Here is a 13,407-nt window from a genome sequence, read left to right as displayed (position 1 = left end):
CTTTTGTGCCTGATTTTTACTCTTGAACCGCTAAACAGGGTTGAAGGAAGCAGAGAAATCACCTGTGGGAGATTCACCTGTGGACAAGACAAGTAAGGACACACACACACACACACACACACACACACACACACACACACTGCAGTCTGTTGTCTCCCAGACAATCGATCTCACACAGACCTGATACTTGAGAAATCCAGCCTGTTGTGTCACCCTGTTCTTACTTGTGAATTCAGACCTGCGGGCGTGTCTGCCTCACCTGACCTCTTCTAAACGACTGAAATCTGTTACACCAACAAAGCTGGAATGACGGCTACACACACACACACACACACACACTGAGGCTTTATAACAACTCCACCCTGGTTCACTTTCAGACATTCATAAAGTTGTGGTCTCACAGGATGTGCAGGATACAAAGTTTCTGTATATGATGTGTTTTGTACTTTGATTTGGGGATGGTGTGAAGATAATCCATATTCACATATATTACACAATATTAGTGAATAAACTACTACAGAGGTGTAAGTGCACAATATGATTTTGCACAAAAACTCATGTGAAGCCAGTTTCAAACTAAGAGTAAAAAAATGGCACATCAAAATTTGAAGTTTCAATGTTTACCTAAAAAACCTGAAAAATAATGAGTTTTAAGAAATATATTACGCACAAAAAACTAAATAACTGAATGCAAAACAATCAACAGATTAAATGATGTAATTAAAATGATCATAACTTGAAACCCTGTATGCTGCAGTCATTTATAAACTACTACGAGTTACAAAGTGCACAAATGTTTTTTTTTTTAGGTTGAATCTTCTGTTGTCCTTTTTCCTAGTTTTAAAACCAGAAGACGCCAGCAAGCCTTTAGCTGAAACAACCAATGAGCAAGCGGCTGAGTCACAGGGGGCGGAGCCAACAGAGGCATCAGTTGAAACACCGACTGAGGATACTGCATCAGGTGTGGAACATGTTTATTGAGTGCAGACTCTGCAAAAGTTTTTTTTTGAATCTCAAATAAAGTAACTTTAGTTACTCAGCAGATTTTAATGTGGCCTTTTTTATTTTGACACAATGTTTATATTTAATTCCAAGCATCATGAAATGCAGCTCATTATATCCACATACGCATAGTACGCTGTCAATCATGTATTGACAAAAAAATTAAAGTGATATTGATATATTCGATATTGCTTAATTTATAGTTAGATGTATAAATTATATTTCTATTTTAAGAAATAAATAACCCCATTATAATGTTTACTCTAATCGACGTACAGATCCAAACATTGTATTTATTTCTGTTTTTATTGCATATTGTGTATTTTTTTTGTTTAAAATCAGAATTCTTTGACTTTCCTGCTAACTGTCTGTGTTTGTCAGTGTCAGAGAGCAGCAGCTCTCCTGTCCTTGGTGACGATGATAAAGGTATGTAGTTTGTGTGAATGTTTATGATGGAAAAAGGATTTTCTGTGGATCTTGTCTGTATCACTGCTTTAAACATTGAATGCTCCTTTTTCCGCCTTGTTTGCTTCAGTTATTTGCTTCATTTGTTATCATCGGGTACTCTAACTGGCCAGAACTATGTGAACTTGTTATGCGTCTTTTCTCCTGATTTGGTCTCCTGATAAAGAAGGGTTGGAAGGGTAATGTGGGTATATATAAACCTAGACCATATTGTTTGACATATTAGGGGTCTAAACTGATTTTAGCTAAGAAAAGTTTTCAATGAGCCTGATGCAGTGAAACAGGCTGCAATGTAATCATTGATCAATTAGTGTGTCCTCTAAAAGTTGTTTTTGTCCCTGACAGGCTTCGATTGCTCTCACAACATTACAGAATCTCTAGGATCTCTACAGATATACTCTTTTCAATAAAACCAAACTCTATTACATCACTGGAACAGGAAATACTGATCTATTGCTGCCTAGATTGCTTCGTGTTTAGTGTGTTATCATGTGTTGGAAAAATATTCAGTAGGATTCAAACTAACTTCTTAAAACAACTCTTCGATAACTCAAATAATCCAGTTGGAGCCACATTAAGAAAACAGCTCCTGTGTCTGACTGTGTTTGTCAGTGGAGTCTGGTGAATTTTAAAAGAGTGCCATAACAGCTTACAGTCACACAGACCTTTTCTTTTGCGCCTTTTCTTTTTGAATTCACTTTTTGCTTGTGTCTTAGCAGCAGATTTAACGTCTGTCAGGAAGACCTAAAACACACAAACAGAGGCTGCTGTTTGTTCACATACTTTTGGCCTGTTGTTGTATCCATTGCAAACACTTCTTTCCAGCATCAGTTTGTATATTTGCCTGTGTTTGCATCTTTTTGCCTGTGAATGCTCCTGTTACCTGCTGTCTGCCCTCGCTGTGAACAGCTGACATGATGATGATGATGTCATAAAGGTAACACTCTGGCTCCTCCTGTCTGTGTCTGATGCAGGCTCCAGATCTTACGATGTGGAGTCTGAAATCCAAGGTTGGTCCTGCACTCACTCCAAGTTAGCGGCTGCAGCACAGTGTGTTTAGACGTGTGTCTGTGTGTCTGTATGTGTGTGTTTTCTGCATGTTAAGTTCTTTGCATCTTATCGTTAGCCGATCAGTTTATAGAATCAGTCTGCTCGAGGGTTGTCACGATAGCAGATTTTTAAACTTCAGTATGAGTCTAGTAAAAATAAAACGATCAAAATCAATACCTGTTTCCATACTACCGCAACAAAAATAGAAGTCCTAGACACCCAAACGCCTGCACTGTGTCTAAAAATGCAACTTTTTGGCCAAGACATGAGGCGGCGCCACAGACGGCTTTCATCACCACTACTTTAGTCTGCTTGGTGTGTCAGGGACAAATATGTCGGCAACCTACATTTTCCTGCAATTCAGACACTGCTCTCTCTCTTTCTCTTGCAGCAACTTTTTGATACTATCGAAAAAATTAAAGAAACAGAGAGGATATAACATTTTAAAATGCATGGTTTCAAAAAGTATCAAAGTATAGAGAATTCTGACCTGCAGGACTCCATATCATTGACATAATAATCCACGTTACTGTTTATGTATATGTGTGTTCACATATGTGTTAACATGTGTGTTAACATGTATGTTTGCATGTACGGTATGTTAACCTGTGTGTTAACATGTGTGTTAACATGTATGTTTGCATGTACGGTATGTTAACATGTGTGTTAACATGTGTGTTAACCTGTGTGTTAACATGGATGTTAACCTGTGTGTTTTGGTGTCTTTAGCTGCTGTTCCCCTGCCTCTGTTGTCAGAAGAATTTGTGCCTCGTAAGTTTAACACTCTCATTTCATCTTTTATAAGTGAAATTAGACTTTAAACCAGTTGTTGAAAAGTAATCCGATAAATTTAAAGATACCAGATTGGGGGGTTTGGGGGCGGCGCTGGTAGTTTAGTGTTTAGTAGGTGTGCCTCATATGCGGATGCTACAGTCGTCAAAGAGGGCGGCCAAGGATCAGTTCCAACCTGTGGCTCCTTTCCCACATGTCATTCCCCACTCTCTCTCTCTCTCCCTGATTTCCAGCTCTATCCACTGTCCTATATCTACAATCTTCTCGAAAGAAGAGTTTGAATCGAATAATACCAAATCGTTTCATATTTGAATGAATTTTCCCTGAATCAGATCTAAGCTCTCGAGAATCAAATCGGATATAATTGTCTTGTAACTCTGTGACATCAAAGTGGTCTGAGATTATGATGAACCTTTACTGAATCATCTAAATAAACGTTTTGTTTAACAGATGATCCCAGAGACAGCGTTGATCCTAATGGTAAGAAAGGACTCATCTTTTCTGTCCTCTTCCTTTAATAAACCTTAATATGTTTTATAATAATTCACTTTTGTTGCATTGACATGCTTTTTACGTTGTTGTTTCAGAGGAGAAAGATGGAACCATAGACACCACTGGAGGTGAGAAACTGTACAGTTATATAAAATGTAATTTATGAGCTAGTCCTCATCGCAGCCCCCGAGGGTTCAAAATCCAATCTTGGCCCCGTGCTGCATGTAGTTATCCACTCTCTTCTCTTTTTCCGGGTTTTCTTCAGCTGTCTTATCTAATAAAGGAAAAAAGGTATCACTCAATCAGACTCTATTTATAAAGCACTATTCGAAAAAAAAATGTTGCAGAAAGTGCTTTACACAGAAAATCAATAAAAACAATAAACAGTTGAGTTTGCTTTTAAAAACGTTAACATTATCAGGGACAAAAAAATTACAATCCTTACAAATGTGTCTTTGTATCATTAAATCATAAAAAAAGCAGAACAAATGTGAATTAAAATCTGAGTTTTTAATTTTTTTTCTGTGCTGTAGTTCTAGTGGAGGAGCGCCCCTCAGAGGAGACTGTAGGTGAGTCCAACAGATCGCGAATCAAAAAGTTGTGAGGTATTTTGTATGTTGTATTAACGACAGTAAGAACAATGGACTCTGATATATTTTCTTTTTTGATTTGTTTCGCAGTGGACTCCACACAATACTTGACCAGCTCCAAAGTCACACAGGAAGCAGGTACAGTGTGGATGCTTTGACAAAAAGCAATAAATTAAATCATAATAAAAGGTTTATTGTTGCCTGTTTTTAAATAAAGTTCAGGGAATCTAGAAAATGCAGTTCTTCCTGAACACGTGCTGCCTTACTGGTTCTGCTGCGTTTATATTGCTGAGACCAGTCATGCATCGCTCCATCCCGCTCCTTTTAAGGTTTTAATATCTCACCAGGTCTTTTCATTTCCTGAATATTTCTTGAGAAAACAGAAGAATTTCATGAATAATTTTGGGTTTGAGGCGATGTAAATGTTTTGAGCCACTTTGGAGGAAATTGGTTTCATGGGAAAGAAAATAAATAAACAAATAAAATCTCATATGGAAGTACAAATATTTTATATCCTTTTCTCTGTGAAGTTATATAAAATAAAGTTATGATATCAATAAACTTTGTGTTGTTTTTGTCTATTCAGAGACGGTGGAAGAGCCAGAGAACCAGTCCGAGCCCCCAGTGGAACCAGAACCAAAAAGTGAAACTACTAAAGTGGCCGGGAATAGTGCAGAGGCTGAGGGTAAACACACACAAATATTTAGAGCTCCCCCTGCTGACTGACTGCGGTATAGGTCATGAGCTCCGCCTCCTCCCTGTTAACAGATGGGACATGGGTCAAACAAAAAAATAAAAATTCCACATCAAATCACTGAAACACAATAACACAAACTAACCGATCAAGTTTGAAGTAGAGCAACAACTCCTGAGTTCTGGAAATAAAATTACAGTTTTTGTCAATGGAGTCTGGTGGCTTTGAAGCGAGTGATGTTAGTTTTTTTTTTGCTTTTTCTTTAACAAAAAGGTCTGTCTCTGTATAGATCTAGAATTACAATCTGAGCCTGTCAGTGACAAAAACAACCACTTTTATTGGACACACTTTGACATATGTTGCAGACGTTACAGCCTGTTTCACTGCTGCAGGCTGAAGAAATATACTGGAGCAATTCAATTATCTTTTTATTCATTTAAACTCCAAAAATATGCACAAATGGGGCTACAGTCTGTCTCATCTGCTGTGTCACAGGAACTACAGAGACTCAGGCTGAGGAAAAGGTCAAAGAAAAAGGTAAAAACTGATAATGAATCATACAAGCAGGTGTATCATTTCAGATTGAGCCCTGTCACTCACACGGCTTCTTCATTTTACTTCTCTAAACTTTTTATCATCTCTCCCATTTTGTATGTTTCTTTCTCCTCCAGCAAAGAAGAAGAAACCAAAACTGTTGAATAAATTTGATAAAACTATCAAAGCAGAAATCGACGCTGCAGAAAAGCTCCGCAAAAAGGTAGAGACATGATGCTGCAGATCTCCTGAAAACACTCACTCACATTGCACTTTTACAGAGCATGCATGACACCTGTTTGTCAGTATCAAATATCTGATGACTTATATATATTTTGATATGTATCGTTCTCCTGCTTTCAGGGTAAGTTGGAGGAGGCATTGAGAGCGTTCGAGTCATTGGTTCAGCAGCATCCTCAGAGCCCCCGCGCTCGCTTCGGAAAGGCCCAGGTACTAAACAGTACTACTACACATTACAACTGTACTGTGATCTGGTACTGTATCTAAATGTTGTTTCTTAAATATGTGGACAGACGGAGGACGACCTGGCAGAGAAGCTGCGTAGTAACGACATGCTGCAGAAAGCCATCAACAGCTACAGAGAGGCCGCTGAGCTCCCTGACGTGACCCCTGACCTCCTGAGAGCGGCGCTGAAGAAACGAGCAGAGAGGCAGCAATTCTTGGGTAACAAATACTTACACTACACCTAGTGCTACTTCTAGAAACAATACTGCTCACTTACTGTTAGCAATTACCTCTTTAGATCGCCCAAATGTGGATAATCGGGATACAAAAAAAAAGGAATGCATTAATTTCAGACTCTGATTGTAGTGATGGCAGCTAACCAACTTCTAGATGATTTTTGGATTCGTCTATAAGCCTGTGTTTGGGATTTGTGTAAAGATTCCTAAAATTTGAATGTTCGGGATTTTTTTTCCTTTTTCTCTCTCAGGACGGATGCGAGGCTCTCTGACGACTCTGGAGAGGTTGACTCAGATCTTTCCGGAGGATATCGGTCTGAAGAACGACCTCGGCGTTGCACACTTGCTGCTGGGAGACAACAAGGGAGCCAAGAAGGTCTATGAGGAGGTGTGTGTGTGTCTATGTCCTCAGCAAACACACGTCATTTCTTCCACCACAGAGGTTCTTATAACCTTCCTCCAGAAAACTGATTGGTTCTTCTTCATTTATAGGTTTTGGCGGTCGCCCCTGATGACGGCTTTGCCAAAGTTCACTACGGCTTCATCCTGAAATCAGAGAACAAGATAGCAGAGAGTATACCATACCTGAAGGTAAACACACACACACCTTTGTATGCTTGTGAAGACTTTTTTTAGCAATATTTAGATGCAAAAAAAAAAGGAGGAAGGAAGGAGAGCCGTTGTTCTTCTACTGATAAATTTAAGGCTGCTTGTTATTAATCAAAATACAAACAAAAAATTTACCAAAAGAAACCAGAATAATATCCAATCCAGTCTAAATGTATCCTGTTCAATCAAACAACAACATAAAAACAACACAACTAACACAAAGACTGATTTAAAGACAACAGGACAATAAGCACTTAGAACAACAGGATAGAAAAAGATTTAAAAAGTGTTGTGTCTGACAAAAATCCAGGTCAGAGCCAGAAGGTAAGTCGAACTTCTTCTCTAACAGTCATAATTCCTCCATGTACAAACCCCCAAAAATGGCACAAGAAAAGTAAGCACTGGACATTTCCTTATTCGGCGCATAAAAAGTTCACTGTATCCATCCAAGCCAAGCAACTCAATAAACTGAGTTTATTCACCATGGCAACAGAAATGAAAAATGGCTTCAAAACATCATCTTTTTAGCTTTTAGGACTTTCCACTACGTCTTTGGGCATTCTTATAATGCAGTGCTTCCGCCTGTATGATCCAGTTTTAACCGGTTCTCCTGACCGGGGTATTCTCTGTCACAACCCCTCCTTCTACTCCTCCTCCAGAGGGGCTCACTGTCCTCTACTCCTCCTGGATTTCTAACACACAATAATATATGTTATATCATCATTGTTTAAGCACAAACACTGTCATGGAACACAGAGCATATCATTCGTCATGAATATTATGAATATAATTGTTTTCCACACAGGGAATATAAAACAATTGATATCAAAGACAGTTTGGGTTTTCTCTCAATCAGAGCCCAGCAGCAGCAGGTCAAATAGAATTAAGACAAAAAGTTTAGATCAAATCAGAGCAGGAAGATAACGACATAAAAACACTCTGTCCTGCACATGTCCCCTTTCTAAAGCTGATTAAACACAACTGAGAAACCAGGTTTCATATCCAGGTTGTTAATGTGACTATAAAGTGCTGTAATTTATAATCTGTCATTTAATTTAAACTTAACACTTAAATTTAAACCCTCAAAACAACTTGAAAAACTCCCTTCTCTCCTCCTGTGTCTCTTCAGGAGGGTTTGGAGTCCGGTGAACCGGGGACAGACGACGGGCGATTTTTTTTCCACCTGGGTGACGCTCTGCAGAGAGTCGGAGACAACAGCGTGAGTAGCACACATGAAAACACAAACTCACATCAGTTATGGCTTCATACCTGCCTGGTACATTCATCACTTTCTAAGAAATACAGGAGCTGACAAAACAAAAGCTTTCTGATCACAGGTGACTCTCCCTCGTTTTAACGTCTTTTCAGTGCTCTACACAAGACGCGCTGCCATCCTGTTTTTCTTATTATGTTTTCTAACTTTTCCGTTTGTGTAACCTCGGATACTAGTCTGATTTTCTAACTTACTCTTGCTCCGTCCTAGGCGTTAAAGTTAAGCCCAGGTGTAACACAAACGGGGCTTAAGTCCAACAGGTGCACAGGGTATAACTTTAAGTTCAGTAATTTTCGAAACAGGACATTCAAATGGAACGTGTACAAAGTCTGGTGTCAAGTAAACTGTGTTTAACAAAAAGAAAAAGGTAATTAAATAACAATAAATACAAATATTGAAAGTCAAACCAGATAAATTAATTTGTAATTAATAAAATAAAAAATCTTTATAATATAATATGTTTACTAACTGAGTGAATAGGAACGCTGGCATAGACAGAACAAGTTTAGCGTGTGTAAGTATGTGTGTGTGAGTGTGTGCTCTCTGCAGTCAGTGACAGAGCAGCTCCGTCACAACAAAACCACATTTTTTTTGTTTGCATCCCATGACAAGAAAAAGACAGAATCACGATCAAGAAGGAAAATATGGTAATTTAACATCTGTACCTGCAATAATGTATGTTGGCCACTTGGAGGTGCCAAAGAGTAACGATAAACATCCTCTAGTCTAAAGTGACCTCAAATTACTCTTTTCTATTTTATTAAAACAATCAATTATGAGACAATGAATCAGCTTTATTAGTGTCCAGTTACTCAAAGTCATTTTTCAAGCTTTCTCTGGTTCCAGATTCTCAATGGTGAGTTTTTGTTGTTTGATCTTTGATGGCAGAAAACCAAATATTTCGGGATTTAGAATTTCTCTGTTTTAACTCCACGAAAGTCCCAAATGTAAGCTTGTCTTTCTTTATAAACAAAACGCTTTTACAGTATTTATCAGTGTCTATCTGTGCGTCTGTGCAGGCGTATCACTGGTACGAGCTGGGTCATAAACGCGGCCATTTCGCCTCGGTGTGGCAGAGGTCTCTCTACAATGTGGACGGACTGAAGGCTCAGCCCTGGTGGACGCCTAAAGAGACCGGTTACATGGATCTGGTGAAGGTAAAGTGTGTGTGTGTGTAAGGGAGTTTGTATTCACATGTGTATATGCATTCATTAACACTTTAAAGAACTGGAGCTGTGCTGATGTTCTAGACGCTGGAGAGGAACTGGAAGACGATCAGGGAGGAGGCTCTGGCTGTGATTGACCAAAACACGGGACTGTTCATACCTGAGGAGGAGAACCTGAGAGAGAAGGGAGAATGGGGGCAGTACACACTCTGGCAACAAGGTACACACTCCAGAAATGCATGAGGCAATACAGACCATTCTTACCCCACCGGTACAGTTTGTTTTCAAAACGATTAGATTTTTAAAAGTAAAAAGGGTGGCAGCAGATGGACGATGCAGGTGGGACCTACCATAAATAACTGAATGTGACAGTGGAATTCTGCATAGTGTAAAAGATGACCTTCAAATCAAACGCTGGAAATGTTTTAATTAAGATAGGAAAAGTTTGTACTTCACAATTTTGATAAGAAGCTGCACTAAAGGAACATTCATTATGTGTTTTTGTTCTCTGTACATTTTTTGTGTGAATATAATTCTTAATTTCTATTTTAATAATGCTTGAATGTATCTTTTGGTGTTTTTTTTTTTTGTTGGCCTGTTTAGGTAAAAAAGCAGGAACTTCATGTCAGGGTGTCCCAAAGACTTGTGCTCTGCTGGATAGATATCCTGAAGCTACAGGTTGCAAGAGAGGACAGGTACACACACACACACATACACACACACACACATATCTTAACTTCACCAGGCCCACATTAAGGATTAAATCAGTATTTCCTGCTTTTCGACTTGACTCTGATGACTAGGCACGGCTGCTCCAAAACCACAAAACAAAAGTACATCTTGGGGGGGGAAACAGCTGGGAGTGTAGAGCAGGGCTGCTTGTGTCTACGGGTGACCAAATAGAGTGAAATTTGAAATTTGTATAAAAAGCTGAGGTGGGGGGTACATGAGATAAAAATGTAAAAAACGAAACAGTATAGAGAATTCCACCATCTCTTCATTGAGCTCTGTCTGGACCTACAAAGTAGTAAAGCCCGAGCTTTTACCATCTGAAGCAGGAAATCTTAAAATGATAATCTCATGAGCTAGTTTTAATCTGCTTATGTTACGCGCTTTAATGTGTGTGTGTGTGTGTGTGTGTGTGTGTGTGTGTGTGTGTGTGTGTGTGTGTGTGTGTGTGTGTGTGTGTGTGTGTGTGTGTGTGTGTGTGTGTGTGTGTGTGTGTGTGTGTGTGTGTGTGTGTGTGTGTGTGTGTGTGTGTGTGTGTGTGTGTGTGTGTGTGTGTGTGTGTGTGTGTAGATAAAGTTCTCAGTGATGCAACCAGGTACACACGTGTGGCCTCACACTGGTCCCACTAACTGCAGACTGAGGATGCACCTCGGCCTCGTCATCCCCAAACACGGCTGCAGGATCCGCTGCACCGACCAGACACGGTACTCCTCTTCTTCCTCTTCACTTTTAATCCTCCTCGTCCTTTCTCAACAATCTCCTCATCCTCCTCTTTTTATTCCTCTTTCTCCTCACAGCTTTTTAAGTATTTTTATATGGCAGTGAGTTTTGATATAATAACTTCATTAAACCTGTGACCTCAGGGTTATTCACAACTCACCAGATGGGCTTATAAGACAATGTAATGCATACTTTTTTCATGCTTACCAGACAGTAAAACCTAATTGCAATCCTGGTTTGTTTGAGTGAATTACCCATAATGCAGTGTGCTTCAGTAAAGGGTTCTGCTAACCTCTCTTGTCCTCGCCCCCCGGTGTCTCAGGGAATGGGAAGAGGGAAAAGTCCTCATCTTCGACGACTCCTTCGAGCACGAGGTGTGGCAGGACGCCGACAGTTACCGCCTCATCTTCATCGTGGACGTGTGGCACCCAGAGCTAACGGCTCACCAGCGCCAAACTTTGAGCCCGATTTAGATCCAGAACACACCGAGGACTGCAGAACTAGTAAGAACAGTATGAAGGACTTATCGGACCCTCTGATTCTTCTTCTGTGGATAAAAACACTGAATGTCTGAGAAGAATCCCATTTGTTGATGAACTACAAAAATCGACATTCGAAGGATCAAAACATCAGACTGGGGATATTTTCTGGGTTTTACTACTGACTTTATTTCACCAAAACTACACAAGGTACGTGTTTACGCCCTGATATAGACTTAACCCATAACTTAACTCAGTTTGGCTCATCGTCAGGGTTAATAAATGTGGAATATTTGACTTTTTAAAATCTGATATCATAGAACATTTTCCAGCTTGTTACTGAGACTCAAACAGAAACCCGCCCCCTGATGCTGTGGTACGGTTTCTCATTGTTAAGTGGGAGAAATTGTGATTAAGAAAACACTAAATGTTTGAGAAGAAACCTCACTTATCTTTCTTGATAAGTTTGTTTAAATGTCTTTGTTTATGAAATAAGAAAGGAGCCTTAATTTTAGCTTGAACCACTATGCATTTCTTCAGTTTATCCAGTGGGTTTTTAGTTTCACTTTTTCATCACTTTTGCACAGAAACCAAGAAACACAAGATGTTATTAAAGATGATTTATATTTATATTAAAAATAAAGATACTGGAAAAAAAATGGCAAAAACAAGAAAAATGTGTTTTCTTTTTGGAAATGATCCCATCTTATTCTCAGACTTTGAATGGTGTTATGTGATTCAATGTGACCGAGCAGAAAACGATAGAAGGTTTTGCAGCTCTACATGTTTAAAATGTAACATTAATATAAAAACTTTCACCTCAAACTTGAAAATTGTGAGTATTTAAAAAAAATCATAATTTTTCATGTATTTTGGAGCTCAACTACTTAAATGATAAAAAAAAAAGATTACATTTTCTACCAGCAGCTGTGTAGCAGCTGTGTAGCTTTAATGGATGTTACATACAGTAATACTTTTCAATAAGTGACCAGATCTAAGGGTCTGTGTCTGTGTTATTTATTTCCTGAACTGTTGCATTAGAGATTCCTTAAAATAAAACTCTTCTAATTAAATGAATCACAGCACAGTCATGTTGGTGTAAATGTTTACTTCTATACATTCATTGAAAGGAAATACATTACATTACAGTCGAGTGGAGACCAGAACACTGCTTAGTGTAGCCCTGATAACAAGTCAAACACGCTGCAAAAAATAATGACAAACATGGCCTTTAAATTTGACATACTTCACATTATTTGAGATAAAGAAGTGAAATTATCAGTCTGCAAGTGTTCCTTCTTCTCAAAATTATGTTGAACTTGTTGGCATGTTGGTTTTGTTTCTGGTTTTCAGAAAAGAAATTGAAGTGAATTGACTTGGATTATCTCAGGATAAGATCGGCCAGGTGTGCCACTTTTTTCGCAGTGTGGTAATACTTGTAACAATAATATACAATCTTCAAATAATTTAGACTCAATAAAAAAAATCTCTCCCTTCACAATCAAAGTTAAAGTGAAAATTTGGCATCCTGTGGTTTCTTCAAAATACAATACTTTTAGAGAAAGACATGTTTCACTCTGGTAGAACAGTTTTGAACATTTTCATGCATTTGATCACGTTTAAGTGTTGTGACTAGTGCCGTCCTTTTGTTTGAATTGCCTCTGACAGTTGTTGTTGATGTGATTTTGTCGTTTTAACATGAAAGAAAAAATGTGACATTATTCTACCAAAGTGAGTTTTCCTTCAAGTCATCCTTCCTCCCATCCTTTCTTCAATAACTAATATGGATTTTTTTTATCCCACTTTTAATGATTTATTTCTTCTTCTGAATTTAAGACAAAGTCAAAAGAAGACATCATTTAGAAATACTCCAGCAGGAAGATAAAAACTTAAGGGAAGTAATGGAGCCGTCCTGCGAGTACCGCACATTAACCTGAAAGTAACTTAAAACTTAAATTTTATATTCACAATCACAGCTCAGAAAACAGTGAACATTAATGTTTTTTTCTAGAATTTAACGCTGGGTTACACCAACAAAGATCCTTAAGTATGAATCAAATCATACAAGTTTTGTCTTCCTATTGCACCACAGACCTTACAGAAAAAAAACT

The 13,407-nt window shown here is 38.5% G+C and overlaps 1 protein-coding gene across 12 annotated transcripts in view; it reads left to right on the top strand.

The window, feature by feature from the left end:
- unm_hu7910 (un-named hu7910) overlaps positions 1-12,373 on the top strand; it is a 29,909-nt gene extending 17,536 nt beyond the window's left edge. For 8 of the 12 annotated variants that reach the window (XM_065949176.1, XM_065949187.1, XM_065949181.1 and 5 more), the window contains 22 exons: positions 39-92; positions 839-961; positions 1,384-1,428; positions 2,442-2,477; positions 3,247-3,288; positions 3,760-3,789; positions 3,897-3,929; positions 4,335-4,370; positions 4,482-4,529; positions 4,978-5,076; positions 5,581-5,622; positions 5,757-5,842; positions 5,983-6,069; positions 6,153-6,303; positions 6,572-6,708; positions 6,813-6,911; positions 8,059-8,148; positions 9,222-9,359; positions 9,453-9,588; positions 9,972-10,063; positions 10,668-10,801; positions 11,140-12,373. In XM_065949176.1, coding sequence (XP_065805248.1) covers positions 39-92; positions 839-961; positions 1,384-1,428; positions 2,442-2,477; positions 3,247-3,288; positions 3,760-3,789; positions 3,897-3,929; positions 4,335-4,370; positions 4,482-4,529; positions 4,978-5,076; positions 5,581-5,622; positions 5,757-5,842; positions 5,983-6,069; positions 6,153-6,303; positions 6,572-6,708; positions 6,813-6,911; positions 8,059-8,148; positions 9,222-9,359; positions 9,453-9,588; positions 9,972-10,063; positions 10,668-10,801; positions 11,140-11,290 — 1,889 coding nt within the window. In that variant the 3' untranslated portion in view covers positions 11,291-12,373. Of the gene's footprint in view, positions 1-38; positions 93-838; positions 962-1,383; positions 1,429-2,441; positions 2,478-3,246; positions 3,289-3,759; positions 3,790-3,896; positions 3,930-4,334; positions 4,371-4,481; positions 4,530-4,977; positions 5,077-5,580; positions 5,623-5,756; positions 5,843-5,982; positions 6,070-6,152; positions 6,304-6,571; positions 6,709-6,812; positions 6,912-8,058; positions 8,149-9,221; positions 9,360-9,452; positions 9,592-9,971; positions 10,064-10,667; positions 10,802-11,139 lie in introns of those variants that run through there. The other 4 variants (XM_065949178.1, XM_065949180.1, XM_065949188.1 and 1 more) reach the window with 4 other exon arrangements.
- The last annotated feature ends 1,034 nt before the right edge of the window (positions 12,374-13,407 follow it).

The sequence above is a fragment of the Labrus bergylta genome, chromosome 20 (genome assembly GCF_963930695.1).
Source record: "Labrus bergylta chromosome 20, fLabBer1.1, whole genome shotgun sequence".
Lineage (NCBI taxonomy): Eukaryota > Metazoa > Chordata > Actinopteri > Labriformes > Labridae > Labrus > Labrus bergylta.
The sequence above is the reverse complement of the archived record's forward strand: the minus strand, read 5'-3'. Positions and strand labels throughout refer to the sequence as shown.